General features: G+C 41.2%; 1 protein-coding gene and 1 long non-coding RNA gene across 3 annotated transcripts in view; one reads left to right on the plus strand and one right to left on the minus strand.

Moving 5' to 3' along the window:
• LOC138369509 (uncharacterized) overlaps positions 1 to 9,346 on the plus strand; it is a 45,844-nt gene extending 36,498 nt beyond the window's left edge. Inside the window, exons 3-4 of the long non-coding RNA XR_011229851.1 lie at positions 6,690 to 6,968; positions 8,305 to 9,346. This is a non-coding gene — a long non-coding RNA (uncharacterized lncRNA). The remainder of the gene's footprint in view (positions 1 to 6,689; positions 6,969 to 8,304) is intronic.
• A 14,017-nt stretch (positions 9,347 to 23,363) lies between these two features.
• LOC123755037 (uncharacterized) overlaps positions 23,364 to 26,887 on the minus strand; it is a 35,334-nt gene continuing 31,810 nt past the window's right edge. For both annotated transcript variants that reach the window (XM_045737487.2, XM_045737486.2), the window contains exon 7: positions 23,364 to 24,442. In XM_045737487.2, coding sequence (XP_045593443.1) covers positions 24,239 to 24,442 — 204 coding nt within the window. In that variant the 3' untranslated portion in view covers positions 23,364 to 24,238. The remainder of the gene's footprint in view (positions 24,443 to 26,887) is intronic.

The following is a 26,887-nucleotide window of genomic DNA, read 5'->3' on the forward strand; positions in this document are numbered from 1 at the left end:
TGGATATATAAGTTATTTTAACTTAGGCTGGTCGACCACGACCAGCCTAAATTAAAATAACTTATTCCTATGTTACAAAAGTTACTCCTTCCCCCATACGATTTTTATTGTTTGAATGAAATCGCGGATGTGTTTTCCATAGAGTTTGCCGTGCAGTTTCATAATTTTCTGGAAAACAATGAACTTGATTCATTCGGGTTACAGTGATGAAAAGTGTGATTAGGGAAGATGTATACAGTGAAGATAGTGAGTAGTGAAGATTGTGGTGATGAAGTTAGTATACAGTGAAGATATGTGTAGTGAAGATGGAAGATGACGGGGATGAGTGGGGAGGGGGTAAAATAGGGGGAAGAGGAGAAAGAGGAGAGCGGAGTGAGAAGAGTTTTGACTCGCACACTCTTAAAGCTCCTATGAAACGCCAAAATTGTTGTTCTTTTTCTTAAAAGATTTCTGTACTATTGTTCTTTTTCACGTTAAAAAGAAAGGAAGAGGTTAGAGTTTGTCATTTTCTGATAATTATGGATCCATTGCTAAACAAAGCATTTGAATATACTGTATACTAATTTACTTCTTGGCGTATGAATTAGACATCTGTCAGCCCATTGTCCAGCTAATTGTCGACGTGAGGGGGCTTGGTGTGCGGCTATCGGGAGTGTAATGTTCATTAGGATGCATAAAGAAGGCACCTGCAGCCTTCTTTAATAATTTTGCTGGACACCTTTTGTTTCTCTCCCTCATGTTTCATTATTTCCTCTCCACTTCTACATTCTGGATGAGTCTTCCTGACGACTCGGTTCTGATCTCGAATATCATTTCGTTTGACTTCTTATGTTCTGATGGAGGGCGAGTTTAGACAGCACTCAGTCTTGTTCGTACAACTGTAGTACCCAACGTGTTCGAGCGAGGGGGAATTTATGTCAAACACTGTCTTCGTTGCTGAACTCGATCTCGAAGGACTGACGGTTCCTAAAATAACGATTGCAGGATGTATATCAAGGATGCACCCTTAAGATAGCCCTGTATTGTGGGGGTTCCGTGTCTAATTGTGGCTCCATGGTGGGTATGGGAGCGTTTGGACGGAATTTTTTCATGTTCGTTTTATGCATATTTCACACACTTTCCTTCTAAAACTCATGCGGTGAACGACCAGGACCCCAAGTCGGACTGTGACGGAAGGAAGGACTTCGTACACCCGGCTACATAAGGCCTAGACCCAGCTTCGTCTCTGATTACCCCCTACTGACTCTCCACGCTCCCCTCCCACATCTGTGGCCAAGTCGAGCTCTAAGTCCCCTGTGGTGACTACCTCTTCCCCTGGTGTGCCTCCTTCCATTGTAATCTGCACCGTTCACCCCTCCTTAGTCGGAGGTCCTCAGTGCCATCACCATGCTCACACACGTTTGCTTCCTGCTTCCTTTTGCATGGCACAGGATTTGTTCGGCTCCACTACATAGCCTCGGTATTATGACCTTGTCTCAACGATCATACCCGCCTTGATGATGTACATATCCATAAAATTGATTGTGGAGACTCCCAGGTTACTTTTAACCCCATTTGAACTGGCACGTGTAGTTACAGTCCCTTCTCAGGAGGGGGCCGCTTGCCCTGCCTTCGTGAGACCCTGGTTCGGGTGTCCAAAAATACCCTATTGAATGCCAGCATTTTCACTTGTTCTCCCGCATCATGTTGCAACTGATGATTTTTACCTCAAAGACTGTCATGAGGATATTACATATATCCTCTAGGCCCAGGGCTTTTCTATCCTCCAGACTGGCTACTTCACTCGTCCCCTTAGTGATCAGCGTCTTCGTCCTCTTCGTATTGTTAAGATCACTTTTTGATGGTAGGACCCTTTCGTCTTCTGGCATTCTTGACTGGTCCATTGTCCCTTGAAGTGCACTAGTTACATGACACTTGCCCCCTTGTGTGGAGAGACTAGTCATTTTAAGGCACTGCTCTTCTCCCCAAGTGTGCAGCATTAACTGCAGTGAGGCCCATACAGTTTTCTCTTGCACATGCATACGCTATAAATTTTAACAATCCATCCTCGACTTGAAACATCGTGAACGTATATCTTTCTGGAGGCAAGATGCCAGGTCCGCCATCTTACCTTTTTCACCGACATGACGTATGACGCTGCTCTTCACCAATCTTCTTCCCCTTCATCAGTCCCACAACCGTTTCCAGGCCTTCAACACCTCAACCAGCTCCGTCTTCTGCTCCTTTGCAATGTAACCACCAGTAGACACCCGCTGTTACTATAGTAATAACTATTTTCATCTGTACCACCATTGTAATACTTGGAAGTATATCACTGGTCCGTCATACGTATAGCAAAAATAATCACTCAAGATAAACTGAGCTCTGGCAACTGGAGGGAGAGAGTAGCGATGGAGACGGAGCAAGAGAGCGAGCGAGGGAGGAAGGGAGGGGAAGAGAGGACGAGAGCGAAAGATGGAGTGGGCCAGAGATAGACGCATTAGCTGCTACAGTACGTATGACTACCCAATACGCCGCCACCACCCTAAATTACTTGACAGGGAACCAGAGAGACGTAGGACTTGTAAATTTATAATATCCTACCAGGACAGGTGCAAGCAACAAAGAATGGTAAAAGGATCCTGGCCTTACACTCGACTAATCCTGAAAACAAGTGTACTTTAAAAATTAATGGGAGCAGTGCTGAACATTCTGTGGCGCTCCTTAATAGGGGATTGAAGGGGGGGGTGGAGGAATACTGGATAATTAAGGGCACTAGGTCACAAGGGGAAAAAGAGAACGAACCGTAAGCCCAATATCACTACGCAGGTACCATTAATACTCAAGGTAATGACACTTTGATGATATTACTTAGTTATCAAATTGCAAAAGAGAATTCCTAATTATATTTCCAAGCGGAGGCAAAGATAATTGAATTATAAGGTGCTGGGTACAAGAGCCGTACTTACTAACACAATGAGTGCCATGTAACATTGAGGTACTTGTTCTTCCTCCAGGATCTTCAAAAAACACACACACACACACACACACACACACACACACACACACACACACACACACACACACACACACACACACACACACACACACACACACACACACACACTCTCTCACACACTCACACACTCACACCCCCCTCACCCCACCCACCCACCCACCAACCATAGATCACCCACACTTTCTCTGTTCCTTCTGTCGATGATTTAGATTCAGCTACCGGAACAAAATTTCAAAGTAACACGGGCTATGGTGAGCCTGTAAGTGAGCTTTAACTCCGTAACTCTTTGGAGCCATTACCATTATCAATAGCTGATACTAGAGATATTGGGATGGGATCCGTGGACGTGCCAATCCAATCGAAAACCATGTGGCTGGTCAGACCGGTGAATTGATGGGATACACATGTCGCTCACAGCCAAGTGCCACAGGAGTCAGTAAGGCTGTCGGCGGGCTGGCCGGTCGGCCAGTCTAGGGGAAGATGTCCGGGTGTCACAAGAGGATTGGTTTCCTAATCCCAGATCCCTGATATTAGTAGTCTGGTAGAGACGTTCTTGAGGACCATGTGAGGATCCATCCTGTTCCTCCGCACTTGTATTCCCGATAGTCGTCGTCGATTATGGAGTTATGCTATCTGTCCTCCTTGGAAAGTGTGCGGTCACGTCGGATATACCCGGAGGAGGCAGCATGGGAGCCTGTCGGTCTAGTTGGTTCCGGTGCGGGATCTGGAGGGGGAGATGGTACCTGGGCGGCCGCATGAAGGGCGAGGGAGCTGGTTGACATACACTGAAGCATCGGAGTCGGTCGAGTTATCGTAGTTGGCTTCTTTTGTTTCGTCTTCGGAATCGGTCGAGTCGTCCTCGTCGTCCTTGTAACTGCTGCCGTTTCTGTCGGTGGGACAATCTCAGGGACTGTGGAGTCGCTGTGGCCGGGCGGTGAGGGCTCCTTAGAGGTCGGCTCAGGGGTTTCTGTGGCGGAGAGGTCCGGTAGCAGTTGTGGAAGCTGGAAGGTTATCGGGTACAACAGCTGTCGGAAGTCCATTCGTGACGAGCAGTCTGTTGATGTGGATGTAGCGGGTAATGTCGTTGACCGCCGTTTTGTCGGCGAGGTGAAGGAGAACAGGCAAAATGGTGATCTTGGTGGAGGTTGCAGGCTGGGGCCGGTGATGGTCGGCTAGGTGCAGCATCCCCAGGGGCCGGGAGGTGGTGAGGGAATCACATGCGTGTTCCTGGGTAAGACCAGGAATTCCGACGGTACTGGGTTTGCTGGTCGAGGTATGGTGGGGGAGGAAGCGATAGCAGTCATCTTTTGGATTTTCTCCTGCTAGAGACGACAGGTGAGACCGCAGAGTGTGGGCCATTGCAGAGCAGGCAGCGTCTGTGGTTGGATGTGCAGTCCGTGTAGTGGTGCTCTGGGCGCAGAGGCTGCATCTCTACTCTCGCTCTGTGCACTTCCTGGTGTAGTGGGAGTATTGGTAGCACTTTGAAGCACTGCCGGAGCTCCGTGAAACGTTCCTTAGTCACTTGGGTGGTTGGTATGGTGATTCCTGCGCATTTAAGTCCGTGGCGTGGGTCGCTGCGCTATCCGTGGTGAAGGTCACCTTCAGTGTTGGTCTGTGGTTGACTTTGGCGTTGGAGATGGTCTTAACCGCTACCACTGTCAACGTAGAGTTTCTGGCGAGGATGTCTTCGTCGTCGCGGTCGGCAAACACGGTCCTGTCCACCAGGTAGCATCGTGGTGGCGTGAGGGTGAAGCTGGCCTCTTGCAGGATGGTCGTGGCGGTGGTGGTGAATATCTTCTCAAGGTCCAAATCGCTGGAGAAGAGCAGGTGAACACCCTCTCCTGTCTCCAGGATGTCGGCCGGCGAGACGTTGGCGGTGTCTCGGCGGCGGAGAAAGAGGTTCTCCCGGAGGCGAATCTTGACCCAATACAACATGGTGCAGGTGGGCCCTGGACCATAAAAGTTTGGATCAGCAGCAAAGATCCTGTACCACCTCCCTATACGGGTCGATGTGCGAGTTCTTTCGATGTGTGTGCTCACTGTGGTCTGTCGAGCTGGTGTGTACCCCGCTTGTCGTTGTTATTGTTTTAGATTCGGCTACTCGGAACAAAAAGTTCAAAGCCACAAGTGCACTACAAGACCCACTACAGGAACCAGCTTAACGAGGTGTGTTTATCAGCCATTCAGGCTATTATAGCAGTAGATATACGAGTCTGAATGGGGGGAGGGGAGGAGGGGAATGGGGGTTTACTGGGAGGGGGGGTTACTGGGAAAGGGGGGGGGTTTACTGGGAGGGGGGAGGGGTTGCAGGGAGGGGGGGTACAAGGAGGGAGGGTCACCAGGCGGGGGGAATGGGGGGGGTTAGGTTACATTTGAAACTGTGTATGGAGTCAGCCTCCACCACATTACTGCCTAATGCATTCCATTTGTTAACTACTCTGACACTGAAAAAGTTCTTTCTACTGTCTCTGTGTGCGTGCGTGTTTGAGTATTTTCTGGTTACAGCATGAGTTTAGCAAGAGTCCTCTTCTTTATTTTTTATATTTATCTTAATTTGGGAAGGATGTTGAACATTTTCAACGTGCGTCGGTAAATAACATGTTTCCTTGAAGCTCACTTCGCCACCTTGGAGACAGAGGGAAATTTAATACGAGAAAAGGAGGATTGATTCGGTATTGGTCTTAAGGCCTATCATCTGCGGGAGAGTTATTAAGAAAACCACAAAAGACCAAGCAGCAAGTATATTGTGTATATTCAGCAAAAAGCGGGACACACACCTCTCGCTGTCTCCGTGTTTATAACCCTTGTGCATACAAATAGGATTAAGTTTTAGCTAGTCATGGAGCTGGCAGCCTTGTTCTGTATTTCGGCTGGCTGGAGTAGTAGGCGAGGTGTGAGCTGGTATTTCTTGGCTTAATCTTGTAGTCCCCAGTAGTGAGTAACTTGGCAATCTCTTCCAATTTATACTTAGGCACAGCGTTCCCAACAAATAATGATTATCATGCTAGACTGCTCTAAATCAGCATCATAATATATGACTTTGAAGGGATATGACAACAGAGGAAAAGTACCCAACATATAATACTATAATAATTTTAGCTAAATAACAATATTAGAAAGTCAGGAGCCGTAAAGATTAAAACCTATGCTCTGGGTGCTCCCAATCATTTGGGATTCAAACGATTCTTCGCGGCAGGGGATCGTATTCCAGGGACCTGCCCGAAACGCTGCGCGTACTAGTGGCTGTACAAGAATGTAACAACTCTTGTATATATCTCCAAAAAAAAAAAATCACACCGTATATCACTAGACCATCACATGGTCGAAAGCAATGCAACCTGGGATTCAACTGAATCCTCTAGGGGTCGTGAGGCTTACATTGAAGCCTAATCTGGTTTCACTCATTACTCCCATGCACTCTGGCTATGTATGGTCCAGAAGTTCCATCTCTAATGCCTCTCTCTTTAAATGCACAACAAAATCACATTAACATGATTCAAATCATCATCCAAGGCTAGCTCTCGGATCCTTGTGAGAGCTTGGTTCAACAGGCTGTTGCTTGGAGCGGGACTATCAAAGCCTAAATCCCGTAAACTCTCCTTATCAATGTATTCAAATTCACTTTACTTCACTAATATATGTACTATATTTTGCCAATTTTAGAAATTACAACTGCATTGTATTTTTACAGGTGTGTGTTACATCAAGTGTTGATAAATGATGATGCAACACTGAGTAAGATCACTGGCAGCACCTGAGACACACCTGCTGGAGTCTCCCGTACCTAAGACACACCTGCTGGAGTCTCCCGTACCTAAGACACACCTGCTGGAGTCTCCCGTACCTAAGACACACCTGCTGGAGTCTCCCGTGTTGTGAAGAACGTCGACACGTCTACAGCTGTTGGTCGGTGGCAAACCCTTCGGCCGGCAGGTGTCCATGCTTGCAGTCTGCATGTGTGAAGCCTATGGTGAGTGAAGCTGGTGTTTTTTAAATACTGATTGTGTTTGTCTTATATTTTGTATATACATGTGTAGGAGTGTAGTACTTTTTAGGGAGAAACTTATTGGTGTAGTGCGAATTGTGTGTTATACAAGTTCAACTATGTTTATTGAGACAAGAAAGAAATACATCTCAAAGGGATAGGGTAGCTTAGGCTATTTCTACCCCCCCCCCTGTTATACATATTGATATGTATGCATGTATTTATAAATATATATATGTGCATGTATAACACATACTATATATTAGTATATAGTATAAGTATAACACATTATACTATATGTTAGAAACCCGCTACTAGGTTTAGTAAGCAAGGCCAGTTTTGCCGGAGTGAATTTGTATATTTTCAGACTGCTTTCGAAATTAGCTGCCTTTTAATTAAATTTGACTTTTTACCTACAGTAGGCAGTTTTGAAGAATAATAAACCTATTTAAGTTGTCATTTTTAGGCAGATCAGTCGAATAAGCCAAATTCCTTTAAATAATGAATTTGGACAAATTTTTTTGTGCATTGATAAATTCATATAATGCTATGTGAAAAATCGTGAAATTCACAGATAACACCATCAATGGTGTCCATGAAATGTGTAAGTACTTCATTCATAATGATGTGCTGCCGGGAATCTTAGCGAAGTATCCAAGTTTGCTTAATGTGCAGCCTGCACATGACTGTAAAGCTGCCGCCCAGTTGGGTGGGTGTGGAGCACATGACTGTAAAGCTGCCGCCCAGTTGGGTGGGTGTGGAGCACACGACTGTAAAGCTGCCTCCCAGTTGGGTGGGTGTGGAGCACATGACTGTAAAGCTGCCGCCCAGTTGGGTGGGTGTGGAGCACATGTGTAAAGCTGCCGCCCAGTTGGGTGGGTGTGGAGCACATGTGTAAAACTGCCGCCCAGTTGGGTGGGTGTGGAGCACATGTGTAAAACTGCCGCCCAGTTGGGGGGTATGGACCCTGAGGCAGGGAGTCTTAATACAAGCCTAACGTGTACTGTGTATACTACCGGCTTGTTCCCTGACACACAAAATTACGTTATTTATCCTTAAATAATATAGTTTAATCATCCAGAATGTATAGGAAAACGGGGGAAAATAGGACCATGTCCTGAAATCATCAATGTTTCAGGACACGCGTATTATATATCCTCAATAAATATGTTATATGCGTGCCACTGCAACACAACAGTTTTGGTTGCATGTGTAATATTCCATGTTTGTAGCTGGTTTATATATGACAGTAGGGACACTAACGAGGCACTTTTTGGACATTTCTGTTGCGTATGTTACATGAATGTTTTTTCTTTTCTAGGTATGTGAAGAGTACGACGACCAGAAAGGCTCTTTCCAGTGGCCACACATTGCGAAAAGGACGAAGACTCGAGTTGAATCATCGCTGTTTCAACGTTGCTGGAACACGTGTTGCCCCGAGGATAGTGAAGATACCTGGTTGATGGGGTTCTGGGAGTTCTTCTACTCCCCCAAGCCCAGCCCGAAGCCAGGCTTGACTTGAGAGCTTGGTCCACCAGGCTGTTGCTTGGAGCGGCCCGCAGGGCCACATACCCACCACAGCCCGGTTGGTCCGGCACTCCTTGAAGGAAACAATCTAGTTTCCTCTAAAGTTGGAACCATTGCACGACTACTACGCTGGGATTGTGCTATTTACTTGCTATTTATGTTAATAAAACCTTGTTCCCGAATGCTAATCCTGATCTGAAATTCTTCCTTGACATGTAATAGAACCCATGAGCACCACACCAGAAATGACTCTCTTGTTGATATCCCCAGAGCCAATGTAAATTTGTAAACACATTATGCAAATAAAGGACCTAGTCTATGGAGCTCACTCCTTAATAAATAAATAAAGCTGCCCAACCTATGCCTTATAAAAAGTAAAACCAAAATCCTCGTTGTTTTTCATCCTCGTAGTTTTCTACTTTGTGCTTCACTCTCTGTATGTAGGAAATGTATATGTTTATCTCTCAATGTTCGGTAATACGTTTATTGTTTGTGATGTGTGTGTATGCATGTATTAACACGATGTACTGAACGGGGTGAGAATAGCTTGAGCTACCTCATCCCTTTGTGTGTTATTTACCTCAATAAACTTATTTCCATTCCTCTATGCTTAAAAACGTGCAACTTTATTGTAATCACAATTAACCTATGTCGTAATTATTATGATAAACGCAAATTTTCTACAGTACAATGTACCTATTAATAATTTCGTTAGATTAAGGACCTGTCTGAAACACTTTCCGTGTTTAAGGCTTTGCAAGAATGTAAAAAGCCAGTGTGATGTACACAACCGAATGTACCCTGTATATATAAATAAATTATCGCCCAATACTGAATATATTTATATATTCAGCTAGTTTTTTTTTGTTTTTTTTTTTTTTGCATTGCATCCATCCTAATGTAAACAGACTAACATTTGTTGACATTACATTATTAAACTCTTAAATAAAAGATTGACTATTCTAAATCAAGAATATTAATATACTGACGCAAGACTGCGTGAAGGATTATTTTTTGTATTTCATATAAAAATATTAAAGAAAATGAACTTTCGTTTTAGCTTTATTCCATTATTTTCCTGAACGGCTACATTTAATGCGTTGAACGATCGCAATGAATTCAACGTGGAATTGGCGCCGATTCAATGTTGACTGGCTCTTATTAATCGCCATTGGTTCTACGTTGCATTGACGTCGATTCTAATGTTGATTTAACGTCGACGACGCATTGCGTCGTTGATGACGTATTACGTCGTCGAATGTTGACGACGTATTTTTCTCTTTTTTTTAAGAGAATTCTTGCCTATCAGCAACAAACTGACTTTGAATTGAAGCAACTTGAAAAAGAATTACGTCGTCAATATTCGACGACGTAATACGTCGTCAATATTTGATGACGTATTACGTCGTCAAATATTGACGACGTATTTTTCTTATTTTTTAAAGAGAATTCTTGCTGATCAACAGCAAACTGACTTGGAATTGAAGTAACTTGAAAATGAATTACGTCGTCAATATTTGATGACGTATTACGTCGTCAAATATTGATGACGTATTACGTCGTCAAATATTAACGACGTATTTTTCTTTTTTTTAAGAGAATTCTTGCCGATCAGCAACAGACTTGGAATTGAAGCAACTTGAAAAAGAATTACGTCGTCAATATTCGACGACGTAATACGTCGTCAATTTTTGATGACGTATTACGTCGTCAAATATTGACGACGTATTTTTCTTATTTTTTAAAGAGAATTCTTGCTGATTAACAGCAAACTGACTTGGAATTGAAGCAACTTGAAAAAGAATTACGTCGTCAATATTTGATGACGTATTACGTCGTCAAATATTGATGACGTATTACGTCGTCAAATATTGATGACGTATTACGTCGTCAAATAGTGACAACGTATTTTTTTACGAGAATTATTGTCAATTAGCAGCAAAGTGACTTTGCACTGAAGCAACTTGAAAAAGAATTACGTCGTCAATATTGGACGACGTATTACGTCGTCAAATATTGACGACGTATTTTTTTGCGAGAATTATCGCCAGTCAGCAGCAAATTGACTTTGAATTGAATTAAATTAATTCAATTCAAAGTCAATTTGCTGCTGACGCGATAATTCTAGCAAAAAAAAAAATACGTCAATATTTGACGACGTAATACGTCGTCCAATATTGACGACGTATTACGTCGTCAAATATTGACGACGTAATTCTTTTTCCGAGAACTATTGCCGGTCTGCAGCAATTTTACTGCATTGGTGTTGATTCGAAGTTATGAAGAAGCGAGAAAAGTCGCTTCCATACTGAACGTCGTCGAACGTTGACGACGTAATTTAATTTTGACGATTGATCTATTATTGATCGCCAGATCCAATGTCAATTTTCCGAATAATTGTAATGCTCAATGTTAGTGTTAACTGGTTCCATTTTGAATCGTCACAGTTTCGATGTTTTTTGACGTCAATTCGACATCTTATTTGAATCAGTGTTGGCATTGGTTACCTTTTCTTTTAGTGACATTTGAATATTTTTTTTAATTATGTAATTATCAAAAAGAATGCACCAAACCCATGTATGGGCTATGTAGCACCATCAAATGTGCGGAATAATCAGAGGGCGCTAAATATCACCAAGAATGCCAATACGAAAACAGAAATACATAAGGCGAACGATATCAAAAGTATCCGATTCACCAAGAATTACAATTCTATCGAGGGACAATAGGAAAGTAAGTAATTATCAAAAGAAGGCACCAAACCGGGAAGGCTATGTAGCACCATCAAATACGCAAAATAATCAGAGGGCGCTAAATATCACCAAGGATGCCAATACGAGAACAAAAATGCATAAGGCGAACGATATCAAAAGTATCCGAGTCACCAAGAATTCTATCGAGGGACAGGTGACTGCGAGAGGCGGTCGGAAAGCAAGACACACGCTCGTCCTGGAAATCAGGACATTCAAGAAGGATATGCACAACCATAAGAGGGACAATGCAATTTGGACAATAAGGAGCAAGGCGACACGCCATTAAGTGACCGTGAGTTAAGCATGTATGGCCAATACGCAATCTTGCTAGAGCCGTTTCCCACCGCCGGTTACGGTGGTAGGAGAAGGCCATAGGGATACACTATCCTTAGGAGCATGCAGTTTGTTACCAGGAACCGAATAACAACCACCCTGCCAATGGACAAGGATTGAGGAATTTAAGTAATTATCAAAAGAAGGCACCAAGAAGGGAAGGCTATGTAGCACCATCAAATGTGCGGAATAATCAAAGGGCACTAAATATCACCAAGGATGCCAATACGAGAACAGAAACGCGCAAGGCGAACGATATCAAAAGTATCCAATTCACCAAGAATTAGAATTCTATCGAGGGACGATAGGAAAGCAAGACATATGCTTGTCCTGGAAGTCAGGACATTCAACAAGGATATGCACGACTATAAGAGGGACAATGCAATTTGGACAATAAGGATCAGGGTGGCACTCCATTAAGTGACCGTGAGTTAAGCATGTATGACCAATACGCAACCTTGCTAGAGCCGTTTCCCACCGCCGGTTACGGTGGTAGGAAACGGCTTACGGTAGGTAGGAGAAGACCACGGGGACACACTATGCTTAAGAGTACACAGTTTGTTACCAACAACCCTGCCAACGGGTAAGGATGAATAACCGGGTAAAAGTCGGAATAAGGAATAACATAATGGGAGATGGAACAGGAGTGGATAGCTTCTCTAGCGGCAGCATCCGCACGCTCATTTAAAGAAATACCAATATGGCCGGGAAGATTGAGGAATAAATAACTGGGTAGAAGTCGGAATAAGGAACACCTTTATGGGAGATGGAACAAGTGCGGATAGACTCCTTAGCATGCGGATAGTCCGCACGCTCATTTAAGGACATGCCAATATGGCTGGGAACCCAGCAAAACTCCACTGTCTTAAATCTGCTGGAGATAAGAAACAACCAATGATGAATTTTGACTACCACAGGATGGACTGGATTAAAGGACTCCAGAGCTATGCGGGCACTGCGAGAATCAACACCAAAGATTGACAGCTAGAAAGCAAAGAGTATCCAAAATAGCACACCAGTAGCAATGGACCAGAAGTCCTTAGGGGATGTCACTAGAGACCTTGGTTTCTGAATAGGAAGAATTTCCTCGAGCCAGTCCTCAGGTACCGACAATGACTCCCAGACACGGTTATACAGATTCAGTAAATACTGAAACATGTTTGGAGGGAGATGGGAAGCATCTCTTAATTAATGTCATCTGAGCCCTCAGCTGTAGAGCCGCAGAGGTTCAGGGCAGACTGGAGTTTGGACAGAGTGAGAAGGGATTATTATAGCGAAGCTGGAGATGCATGGGCAAATCTAAGAGACAAAATTCAAGAAGGGGCTTACGAATAAGGAAAGATGGAGGAAGATGAGAACAGAGCTAACAGTCAAAAAGTGGGAACCCAGTTTGGTCACGACCAACACTGGAACTGCCACAATAGAACCACGGATGTGAATGACTGGTGAGACATTTGGAACCAACGTACCCACTATCTTATGGATTTAATGGTGGAGATGGCGGAGAAATAAGATTTCCAACTCTCGCGTTTAGCCAAACAGATGGCCCCTACGGGCCACTGCACTCGCCTTCCAATACAAAAGAAAAGAAGCAGCCGTCTGTTGGTGTCTGTGCAAGTTCCAGGCTGCACTCTTACAGTGGACAGTCCAAGCACAGTCTGTATTCCACCAGGAAACACATTTCCGCGTATCCCTGGAGACAGCGAGGGACAGAGCAGAGGGTAGCATCTAATATGGTGTCATGAAAAAGGAGGCTCGAGGGAGAGGCAGATTGGAGAGGTCGGAAATAGTAGCACGTAGGGTGAATAGATTTCAGTCAGCCTTGGCAAACTGCCACCTAGGGAAGGAAAGGAGAGGGTGAAAAGTGAAAAAGGTGACCAGGATGGGCAAATGGTCACTGTTATGGAAGTCATCAAGAACCCGCCATGTGAAATCTAAAAAGAGGAGAAGACGAGCAGAGAGAAAGATCAAGACAGGAGAGGGTACAAGTGCATGAGTCAATATGAGTGGATTCACCAGAATTCAGAAGGGACAGATAAGAAGAGAGGACAAATAGCTCAAGACGACGACCCCGGGTGTTTATCAGAATATCACCACAGAGGGTATGCCGACAGTTAAAATCACCCAAAAGGAGCATAGGCTCAGGTAAGGCATCCAGCAGGTGTTTAAGATCACCAAGAGAAAGTGGGACATTTGGGGGTGAGATAAATGGAACAGACTGTATACCATTTACTCACAAAGATACGGGCTGCAGAACACTGAATGTGTGACTGAAAAAGGAAGGGGATGAAAGAAATATCATGACGGATCAAGAGAGCAGTCGAGTAATGGGCCCCAGCAAGTTGGAGGGAACGGGGGGAGAGAAAGGAATAGCCACAAGTGACCACAATAAGTGCCAAGCATCAAGTCCTGAAGACACAAAACAGTAAAAACTGCTTTATCAGAAGCTTGAGTTCGTGGAAGTTGGCATAAAATCCACAAATATGCCATTGAAGAACAGACATGAAGAATAGAGACCAGAAACAGAGAAGATATAATCAAAGGCAAAGAAGAATACAGTATACTAAGTAGGATCAGGATCAGTGAAACTGGGGTTACGAGGCAAAGGTGAATCTAGCAAGGACGATGGAGTCAAGGGAACGATAGGATGGACCAGAGGCAGACTGACAGAGTCCAGAGTGGGAGGAGGCATCGGAGAGGGGCAGTCTAGGGGAATCGGGGGAGGGGGGACAAACAGGGGAGCACACCTCATCGAGAGTACAAATCGAGGGTTCTCATCGAGAGAACGAATCGAGGACCAAGGTAACCTCCATGGCTGGGACAGGGAACTCTGCCAATGAAATGGGAGGGATAGAGTCAAGAGTCAGAAAGAGAGGAAGAGAGCGACGCCTTCTTATCCATCGGGGAGAAAGGAGGAGAGGAGCCAGGCTTATGTTTTTAACAGCGAGAAAAGGAGGAGGCAGCATATGCTAAATTGGCTAACATAAGAACTGCCTTTAGAAACTTTTGTAAGGAATCATTCAGAACCTTATATACCACTTATGTCAGACCAGAGTATGCAGCTCTGATATAGAGTCCATACCTAGTTAATCACAAGACAAATTTTAAAGAAGATTCAGAGGTCCACCACTAGACAAGTCCCAGAACCGAGAGGTATGAGTTACGAGGAAAGGCTACGGGAATTAAACCTAAAGTCCCTGAAAGACAGAAGAGTTGAGAGACACATCACTTACCAAATTCTCAGAGGAATTGACACGGTGGGGCAAAGAAACTATTTAGCATGGGTGGAACACACACAAGGGGAAAACAGGTGGGAACTTAGTACCCAAATGAGCCACAGACAAAGAATTTAACAAATGGAATGTATTAAGGCAGTGATGTGGTGGAGGCAGACTATACACAGTTTCAAATGTAAACATGACAGAGCCCAATAGGCTCAGGAATTTGTACACCAATTAATTGATAGTCGAGAGGTGGGACCATAGAGCCGAAGTTGAACTCACGCAAGCACAACTAGGTGAGTAGAACTAGGCGATTAACATTTTTTTTTTTTTAAGTTTACCATGATCAGAGAATGTATTTTAACAATATAAAAATAGAAATAAAAATTTAGAATAATTTTTTTTCAATGCAAGCGTCTCATATTTTACAGCCCAGCAGTACAATGCTTAATAATAAACACTGATAATGCACTTTGTCATGGATTCAGTTGTTATTCCGTCACATGGACCAAATCCACTATTTGAGCAAACTTAATTCGTCCTTGCTCTATTTGATATATTATAAATAATCAATAGTTTACATGTACCAACACTTTTTTTTAACAATGACAGTAATTATATTTATAAAGTTGAGTGTGCTATGTGTACATACTCGATCGCCTACATAATAAAATCACAATTGTCACATCTCGTATGAAACCTGCACTTTTGTAGAAATACATTGTATATAATCATCACTGATAACAATATAAACATGGTGATAAGATACACCAATATTTATTATACACATAATTTAACACACACAGAAATCACAATAGCGTAATGCATCAAACAAACGCTGATTAAGGCAGCATCTGGGATGCTCCCGGACGTAGGTTCGAATCCTCGTCGCGGTCCTTGTGGATTTGCACATAATTTAAAATGATGGGATTATATCACTCATGTCAAGAGCCAAATTCACAAACTCCTCTAAACGTATTAATATCATACGAGGTTTAAACTCTAACGTAAAACACCATCTGTAGGACAAGGGTCCAAACAACATTTGCAGGCCACAAGAATATAAAACACACAATACTTTGAGATAATCTTGTATTTACAATACAGGGAAGGAAGGGAAGGAGGGAGGATGGGGATTTCAAAGGGAGGGAGGATAAGGGTTTCAGAGGGATGGGGGGGGAACGTAGTCAGAGGATGCTGCTGCACTGGGCACACACACACACCACTGAAGCTGCAAATATTAAAGGTTGTATTCAGAGAAGAGGTTGTAGACATGGTGCCACGAACACACAACATTAAGACTCAAGATTAATCAAAGAGGAAGAGGAGACGGTGGCTCTGTCACTCGCATTGACAGCAGATTACAGGTTGAGCAAATCAAATCGGCATCATAAACGGCTGTAGCTTCATCTTCGTTAAACAGATTTTGCCATTTCAGAATTTATGTTTTAATCGTCACAAGAAATGCTCGACAAATTTAATTATTAATATTCCTAATTCTACAATACCTATTGCTCAAGTTTCAAAATCTGCAAAGTTATTATACTGACTTACCAGAGAAGGTCAATTTAAATGGCAAGTCCATTTCATAACAAAGGACTAATAACAATTGGCAACAACAACACCTGACAAAAAAAGTGCCTGATAAATTTTAACTAGACAGGCAGTTTCAATCATTCTGTCAGCAGTGGCACCGTTTCTGTCAACTGTCGTTTCTTGTCCCAGATTCAAGGCGAGCGTGACATGTACGACAAATTTATACCAATTTCTTTTCAAAATTCACTTCTCGTTTTTCATTATCCAGCTGCAATAGATTAATCAGTTTTAATAAACACTTCTCAAACACATCATCACAAGTTAAAGCCATATTAATAATAATAATTCATTTTGTCGGGGGACAGGCAACCAGAGAGTACTTACACAAGTTAGGCTTTTATCGAGGTCCCCCGCCAGAGTCAAATTACTGACCCTGCCCAGGATGCATCCCCACAACAAGCTGACTAACTTGAGAATACCTACTTGCTGCTAGGTTAACAGGCGCATTAGGTGAAAGGAAATGTGCCCAACCATTTCTGTCCCGCCCGGGATTCGAACCCGGAATTCTCGATTCTGCGTCGAGAACGAACCCGACTGTACTACCGAGACCCTGTGAATTACCAAGTTCAAAGATGGCATTAATCCCAATCTGAAACATTATCATGTCTTAGGCCACAAGTTCTCATATCTGGTAGAAGAGCAACTTAAACGTAACCATATATATATGGCATGTGGGAAGGTTTATCAGGTCTGTCAAATCTAAACACTTACAAAGTGCTTTTCCACTTAGTGGTAGTATTTCTATGACAATCTAACACTCAATATTTGCAATTTCAAACCCCTACTAACACTTCATTGTTAATTATGACAGCCTGCTTGCAGTGTGATTACTTACATGTGCATAATCAAACTCAAACTATCGTCAATAATCTTTGTGGGAACACAAAATACATTAAATCTTATTATCGTTTCCAGTAACATAACTAATGTAAACACCTTTATACCTCTTTCATTACATTTATATAATTGTTGATAATTTAAAAAGGGTAGAAATTGTTTTTACCAGTGATTTATGGCTCTAATAAAAAAAAAGTTGCATATGTATTACATAACTTGCAACCCAACCACATACCACTTAAAAGTCCTTCTCGTCAATCCTGGCTTCCTTTCAATAATACAAGTAAAACAAAGAAATGCAAATAAGTCCATATATATAAAATCTCTACACATATTAGTCCGAGAACCTCCAACAAGGCGACTTAGGAGCATGGTGAAAATAAATTAATATACTGTACAATGCACATAAAAGTGCCATAAAATGTTTACATAAAAACAATAAAAATTCTACTGCTGTAAGCTCCCACTGCATCAGTCATTACACTACATATTTACAAACACCAAATTACTTTCAGTACGTATGAACATGGCCTAAACAAAAATATTAAAAATCAATTATCAGCATGGCACCATGACTAAAACACAGCAAATTACCTTTAAGATCGTAGGGAATACAGATAATAGGAGGTCATTGACAAAATATGTTAACAATAATTTGTAAAACTCACACATGTAACAACAACATGATAACTGCGCTCGCTCGCTCACTCTCTCACTCTCTCTAGGATTCATCATCAGCACATTTAAGGCGATTTAATATCATACTTTTCAATACAAATAAAATAAGTCCTTAAACTTTCAATTTTGTCTCTCCATCTTTATAACACGTTTGCGCATCTTCCCCCAAGTTATATTATAAACAAACTCGTCTTTCAAAGGCTAAACATATTGTCACCGACACTGTATTAATTAAAAGCTCTTTAGATTAATCATAAATGTTTTTGGGGGATCTCAATAACCAAACCTTTTCTCAAAGAATTCACATACATTTTTAACTACTGCCAAACACCTCTTAATTTTTAATGATAATAATCCTAATTTGAATGACAAATTTAGCTTATACAAGATGCCACTGCATTAAAGCTAATATCACTGAGGTACAATAAATTCAAAACAAACCTACTTGAGTACACGTCTACAATTCTCAATTATTTTCTTCTAGTTGGCCTCTATGGTCAGTCTGTGCAATATGCCTAAGCATAAATATCATATTTTAATCACCTTTTGTTATCAAACTGGCCTGGGGATCCTAATTCACTGGTAATCATCAGTCATCAACATCTTTATGTTAAGGACATAAGGGCAGAACATTCAACAACTCTTCATCCATACTATGATACGATAAACAGCTTGTATAACAAAACATGACCTGCTGGATGGGGTTCTGGGAGTTATTCTACTCCCCAAGCCCAGCCTGAGGCCAGGCTTGACTTGTCAGAGTTTAGTCACCGGCCAGCCATTTATCACTTTAAATTAAATATCAACACACATACATCATTGTGTGGTAATTAGTCCTCCTTCACCATTTTGAGGATTTTTCATAAGGCTTAAATATTCCTTATTCTTACTTCTAGAGAACATCTGTGAAAAATCCACAAATTCGTAAAGTTTCAAATTGCATTAACCCTGCTGCTGCCATTAGCACGAGAACAACAAGGGAGGAGGATTGTGGAGATGAGAACATGTCAACACCCATAAATGATACAATCTGCTAAGGATCTTTGTTCTGCCTCTTTTGATATCATTAGATTACTTCTATTGCTATCTACACCTGACAAGTCAAGACAATCAGAACCTCAGCTTTCTTCTATCAGTATTGGATGTGACCTAAAGCACTACTAAGTTCTAAACAAGATATGTATGAGATTACAGCATCAACATTGGTGACATGGTCAGCAATTTCTCTTAATATATATACTATATTTTTTAAGGCCCATCTTCTCTCGTCTTCTTCAACTAAGGACAAGTAAACCTAACCTAAGAGGAGCTGTTTGGAATAAAACAGCAGCTTGCCACCTAATTACTTTGGTTTTTCTCCCGTGCCTCGACATCAGAGACTCGACTCGAACAACATTAGGAGCAAATCTACACACCCAACATCATACACTCGCAAAAACTTTCAAGATGCATCTCACAGTGATTTGCAATATTTGTTTCCACAAAATATTAATATTTGCAAGTGTTGCCTAATGAACATATACAGAACAACAAAATGTCTTACACTTACTTATCTTCTTGTGAGCTACAAGACTTAATTGACTTGGTATCAATATCCAATTTCCTCCAAGAACAAACGTGTTTATCATACCTATTCATAATACAGAGCTTCACAACATGCTGCTACAATACATATATTGTTTGACTGGAGGGCTGCTGTACAAGCCCTGCAAATTCAGTTGAATATTTACTATATATATGCTCACCATGAAATAATTATATTTCATAAAATGATAAACTACAGTCATTAATAAGGTACAACTTTCAATTTCAAGAAGTGTAATTTATGTACATGTTTTCATTTAAATGATGGACAGATGGACAAGAGAACAAAATACACAATTTGTCTATCACAAAACTGAACCCAGTAACACAAGCTTGAGACTTCAAATTCAACAACAGCGAAGAGGGCGAGGCGAGTGATGCGAGCGAAGAGGGCGAGGCGAGTGATGCGAGCAAAGAGGGCGAGGCGAGTGATGCGAGCGAAGAGGGCGAGGCGAGTGATGCGAGCAAAGAGGGCGAGGCGAGTGATGCGAGCAAAGAGGGCAATGCGAGTGAAGCGAGCAAGAGGGCGATGCCAGTGATGAGAGCAAGAGGGCGATGCCAGTGATACGAGCAAGAGGGCGATGCGAGTAAAACAGGACGATGCGAGTAAAAGAGGACGATGCGAGCAAAAGAGGGTGATGCATCACCCTCTTTTGCTCGCATCGCCCCTCTTGCTCGCATCGCATAAATCTAGGCTGCAAATAATACTAACAAGAACTGGAGTATTTTATTAGAATTTAAGAGGCATGGATGTCAAAAGATGCCACCAAGAATAAATAGTAACTACAAATTATCCAGTTTCTAACATTTCCATTATGCAAATGAAGGTCCCCGTCATGACAGAGGAAGTCAAAATTAACGTCTTTATGCCAACAATCACAGCTTCCAACTACATTTAATAACGTTAATCTGGTAGTCAATCTAACAAAGATTTATTCCTACCAGTTTGACTACTTTGTATTTATAACATTGTACAGTATATCTAGGTAGTATACCAAATTAAAGTTACAATTTTCATGAATCCTGCAGTTCCACAACAAAAAAGATATGCTTAAATTTATTCATTCTTGTTATCAGGTGTATATACTGTAGGCATGTACTATGTTGCCCTAGAATGCAACTCTCAACACAAATCAACAAAACCCCAGGATACCATTTTGTGATTCAAGAACGAAGCCAACTGAACTGACTTTGCTGTCTACCACAGAAAGAACTATTAAAATTAATGCAATACAACCCAGTAGGAATGTTTATCCTGTATTGAATTGGCATTTGTCCTCCCTACTAAGGGACTCAAATGAGAAAACAAAACTCCATGACCAGAAATTACTAGTATTATATCAAAAACCTGTTTAACATCAATTTAAAATAGTATTTTCTGTTTAATAGAAAGTAAAAAATATGCCAGATAATCTAAATTATTGATCAATTTTATGTTACTAAACCTGATATTAAAACATTGAATGTGTTTATATATATATATATAATATATATATATAAATATATATATATATATATATATATATATATATATATTGGGAGATGTACAAAATTTTGACTTGCATAAATCTCTCAAATTCCTGAGTGCACACCACATTCAATGTTTTAATATCAGGTTTAGTAACAAAATTGATCAATAATTTAACACTAATATATGAATGTATATAATATATACAGTTCGTAATGCTGTAACGGGGGGTGGGGGGAAATAGCTCTATCTTGTCCATTATTCCACCCCCCAGTTAACTAACGAGGCCGGGGGAAACAGCTCTCTCTAGTCCGTTATCCCGTCCCCAGTTAGCTAACTATTCTAGAGAAATCCCAGAGATCCTAAGGCAACCTCTCTCGTTCAACACCTTGTAACCTAGGTATTTGACTACCTAGGTGCTAAGACTACAAGGCGCCGTCACTTGATCAGTTACCCGAAACTCTAGAGAGAACTCTAGAATACAGAATCATTACCACAAATGTATAAGAGAAAACGAAAGGGAAGAAATGAATAGTGAAGTAATTAGTGAAGGTTTGGGGTGAGAGAGGAGAGAGGTGGGAGGAGCGAGGAAGGTCATTAGTTGAAAGTGAGAGTTTAGAGAGGGGTGGAGGGAGAGGGGTAGATAGGTAGAAGTAGAAGAGTAGATAGTAGAAGTAGAAGAGTAGATAGTAGAAGACGAAATGCTGCCACCATCCATTCTAGATCATCATATACAAGACAAGGAATGGAACTTGTCTATCACAAAATTCTCAAAAGATGTTATCAAGAGGTCATTATTAATCTGTCCCATCTTTATCATGTATCAACTCCAAACATGTACTCATTAAATCATGAAACCACAGAGGCTTTCTCATCCCAACTCAACACTCTAGGGGACACAAAGGCAATTTAAATAATAAATCCAATTATATTTCACATACTAAGTATCATAATTTAAGCAATGTTCAAGATCTATATATGTAAAGTGAGTCATCCTCCAAGAATCTGAGAACACTACAACTGACTGCCCCTGAACATCACACAACACTTGTAAAACACGGCCAAGTCACCTTACTGCTCAACTCACCAAGTGTCTCTGCCTAAGTTGAATAGAGAGGGGGGGGGGGGGGAGTCTGCAATGTTCAAGCAGTGTCACCCCCCGTCTGGTGACAGCCTATCTCGACGGCTGGCCTCTGCTCTGCTCCGCTGGCTGGTCTCCTATTGCTCTTAATGCTCTCGAATCGATAGCTCTCCGAGTATATATTGGGGAACCTAGTAGCTAACTCCGCCCACAAGTAGATAGCCTCCGGCACTCTACCAAGCCACTCCTTAAACGTCGGCATGTTTGAAGGCTACCAGGCTCCAATTATGAGATTAGCAAAAGCAAGGTGAAATTCACATGATCTGACCTCAGGTCACTTGGGGTCATTAACTCTTTAGAGGTGTGAGATCTCCGGCAGACAACTGGCGCCTTCCCAAATCCCTGTCTCTGACTCATATTCTATATATATTTTAAATAAACTAAACCAAACACCTTACAGTGTTACAATGCAATTGACGATCACAAAACACTGATCATTTTTATGCGGAAAATCCACAGAAATGTGAAAGGAAGTAAATGTTTCGGCCTGATGTTGACAACGGCTTTAATCAGGCTGAAACGTTCACTTCCTTTCACATTTCTCTGGATTTTCTGCACAGTATATAATATACAGTATTGGCGTATATATATCTTTTATTAACAAGACATTTTTATTGTTTTGGGGAAGATGCCCAAACTTAACTTGAATCTCAAATTTCCGAGCACACGACGAATTAAACCAATGTTTTAACATCAGGTTAGTCCTATAATATAAATTATATATAATATATATACACACAGTATACCCAAAAAGGTTACAGTACATCAACCATAAGTACAGATTAACTACCAGAGTTCACCACCAAAAATATATATACTGTACATATATTTTACCAGTTCCATAGTTATAGTTTTCACTTATTACATTTAAGAAATATGGTTGTTGATCAAAATATATGAAACATGCCAATTAGAACAGTTTAGAAGCTTTTTTTTTTTTTTTTTTTTTAAATTAAGTACAGCGTATTTGTTGCTGGAATATGTCAGTGCTATTTAGTATCCTCATATAAGTATTTTATCAAATAATGAGACAAAGAGCCTTGGAGGTTATTCAACTGCAGCCTTCCTTTACCTATACATGTTCTATACCTTAAAATCATTGAGTCTTTGTATATTTAAATGCATGCCATATCTAGAAATTAAATAGCCATGCAAATTTGGAAACTACTGTACAAGAATGAAATTTAAAATTTCATACCGATTTACATAAATATCGATAAAAAGATAATTAACAAGCTAAAATTTAACTGATGTAAGAGCCCAGAACTAAGTCAATTTAATTACCAAAATATTCATAGAAAATATGCCAGTTACATACTGTACAAATTATATACTCTTCTATGGACATAAATTAAAATACTAGCTGCTAATCTTTTGACAGATTAGCCAAATAATGTTTTAATGTGAAAATAACTATGAATATTTACAAAAATATATATCCTAATTTTTTTTTATAAATTACATGCACTCACTTTTACACTACAAAACCTATTACAGGTAACCAAGATTTTAAGTTCACCTAAATTTATAAAGTTAATTTTCAGGGAAAACTTTTTAAAGTACGGGTAAAGTACATTGTTCAGTAAATCACACACTATCAGTAGCTTTCATGGATTTCATTATTTCTTCTTTTACAACTGTACTACATTTTCAGTGAACCTAGCTTACGCATTTCGGTTCCTCAGAACTGTCATAATTAACTTTCCCATTGTTTATAACAAATAAACTTGAGATTCTTCATTAGAGTAATGCTTCAAATTAACTCAAAATATAAATGGCTTTGTGTATTCTGCACTCATTCAGCTTAAGGAAGTGTTCATAAATGGTGGTTATCTTCCCACATTATCTAATATTACTGCCAAGTAAACCAATTCATACAATTATCATTATCATCATTTTATCAGTGTAACCAAAGTAGTAAAAATCTACTACACCTATCCTGAATAGTTTAATATCTCTGGTTAATGGAATCTATATTTCAATAACAAGTTAAAAGTTCTTTTTAAAGAACACTTGTCCTAGTTTTGGTGAAAAGATGAAAACTTTTAGCATAAGAAAAAATAGAAGCACTAAACATCAAAATTAAAGAAGGCAACTCATCTTTGGGTTTCACACATTTACGATGGACAAAGATTAGAATCCTTGTTCTCAGAGCCTGAAGGATATTCAGCTTTTCTAACAAGACCTTCCTTATAACTTCCATCTTTCGTGAAGTGTCCCTCTGGCCCATGTAGAGCACGTTCCTTGATGAATGTTTGGACTTCTTTTTTGTCAACAGTAGACATTTCCAGGCTGCAGCCCCAGGCTATTAAGGCTAAAGGCTGTCAAGAAAAAATATTAAATGACAAACTTGTCTAAAATAAAATAACATTTAAATGAACTACAAGAGGTTGTAGTAGCAAAAATAAGACAGTGACAACTGGTGTACAAGACATCAGTTGTTACTAACAACTGACCTATTCAACCAACAAAGAAAGGGGCCAAAAGCAGTCATTCCAATTTTCACAGTAAGATACAGTACTAGAAATCATAAGACTATTCTCAAAACAAGGTTTTCCTATTAAACTTCAACAAACTTTTAGAAATTAGCTTGTGCTTAATGACCCTTTATAAACATGACAAATCTACTACTACAAGTAGCAAGGGAAAAAGAAGCCATTTTGTGAAACAAGCTGAGAAGAGAGACAGACACAGGAAAGAGAGACAGACAGAAAGAGACAGAGAATCTTGTAAGAAACAAAGATCATACTGAATAATCTTTGAACTAAATACCATTAAATAAAGAATGAAAAGTTAAGGCAAGAATTCAGAGAAATCTAGGAACTATTTTACACATGCAGTGTAAAACTGACAATAGCCGATAAAGTTAAACAACATGCTTCTTATAATAAATCTTACACATATCTAGTGCATTAGCCCATCCAACTACTGTATATATACTGAACACGCAGTGACATTATTAAATAAAGTAATTATCAAAAGAAGGCACCAAACAGGGAAGGCTATGTAGCACCATCAAATGTGCCAAATAATCAGAGGGCGCTAAAGATGCCAATACAAGAACAGAAATGCATAAGGCGAACGATATCAAAAGTATCCAATTTAAAAATTCTATCAAGGGACAAGTGACAGCGAGGGACGGTCGGAAAGCAAGATACGCTTGTCCTGGAAGTCAGGACATTCAACAAGGATATGCACAACCGTAAGAGGGACAATGCAATTTGGACAATAAGGAGCAGGGCGGTGCTCCATTAAGTGACCACGAGTCAAGCATGTATGGCCAACACGCAACCTCGCCAGAGCCGCTTCCCCATCGCCGGTTACGGTGGTAGGAGGACAGCCATGAGAACACACTACTCTTAAGAATACACAGTTTTTTTACCAGTAACAGAAGACCAACCATCCTGCCAAGGAGTAAGGACGGAGGAATGAATAACTGGGTAAGTCAGAATAAGGAATACCTTTACGGGAGATGGGACAAGAGCGGACAGCTTCCTTAGCAGCAGCATCCGCACACATTTAAAGAGACCAATATAGCTGGGAACCCAGCAAAAATTAACTGACTTAAATTTACTGGAAATAATAAACGGCTAATGCTGAATCTCAATGACCACTGGATGGACCGGATTAAAGGACCCAAGAGCCACAAGGGCACTACGCGAGTCAACAACAACTACAAAGGAAGTCTGAATGAGAAAGCAGGAGACGAAGCACAGAGAATAGCATAAAGTTCTGCTGTGAAAATGCTAATTTCCGGAGGTAGGCGCCACATATAAGTGCTGTCAAGAAAAACAACAGAGTATCCTACACTGTCCGAAGACTTAGACCCATCGGTGAAAATGGAAACGGAGCGGGAGTGAGCAGAAAAGTACTCAAGGAAAAGGTGTTTCAGAACCGTAGGAGGGATAAAAGCTTTAGAGATGCAGGTCAAGGATGCACAAAACTTCGGAAGGGGGACTCTCCACGGGGACAAGGAAGGAACACGAGGAAAAATATTAGAAATACAAACTGAAAGACTCCTGTAAGCGAGATAATCGGACAAAGAGGGAGGTGATGAAGAGGCACAGGAACCACAAGAGGGGTAAAAGTTAAAGCACGACAAGTGAGAGGAAGGATGTAGCAAGGACCACGCAAGATAGCGAAGACAGTAGTGATCACGGCGGTCCTGGAGAGATAAGTAGCCAGTGTCAAGATACAAGCCGAGGGTGGGAGTCGAACAAAAGGCACCAGAGCTGAGGCGCAACCCAGTATGGTGCAAAGCATCAAGACGGCGAAGAGAAGAAGGAGAAGCAGATGAGTAAGCAGGGGCAACCATAATCGTGTTTTGACAGGACGAGAGAGGAATGTAAAGCGAGGAGTATGCTCCTATCCCCTCCCCAAGAAGTATGGGACAATACCTGAAGGAGCATAAGGGCCTTAGAGCATTCAACTTTGAGGCAAGAGATATGGGGCAACCAAGACAAATGAGTGTCAAAGATTAACCCCAAAGCTTAGCAGAATCCTTGTACACAAGGGGAAGACCATAAAGTGACAGAGGGATGAAGAACGACACGCTTCCGAGTAAAGGTTATAGCACAAGTCTTAGACGTAGAGAACCTGAAGCCATGATCAGTGGCCCCAAGACGACAGATCACCAATCGCAAGCTGAAGCTGCCGTTGAAGGAGAGGCGAATCATCACCCCGACAGCAAAGGTTAAGATCGTCGACAGAGAGAAGACGCCAGAAGGAAGAGAAAAGATCATTGAGGGCAACCAAAAAAAAATAGT

Source organism: Procambarus clarkii, chromosome 28, assembly GCF_040958095.1.
Source record: "Procambarus clarkii isolate CNS0578487 chromosome 28, FALCON_Pclarkii_2.0, whole genome shotgun sequence".
Classification (NCBI taxonomy): Eukaryota; Metazoa; Arthropoda; class Malacostraca; order Decapoda; family Cambaridae; genus Procambarus; species Procambarus clarkii.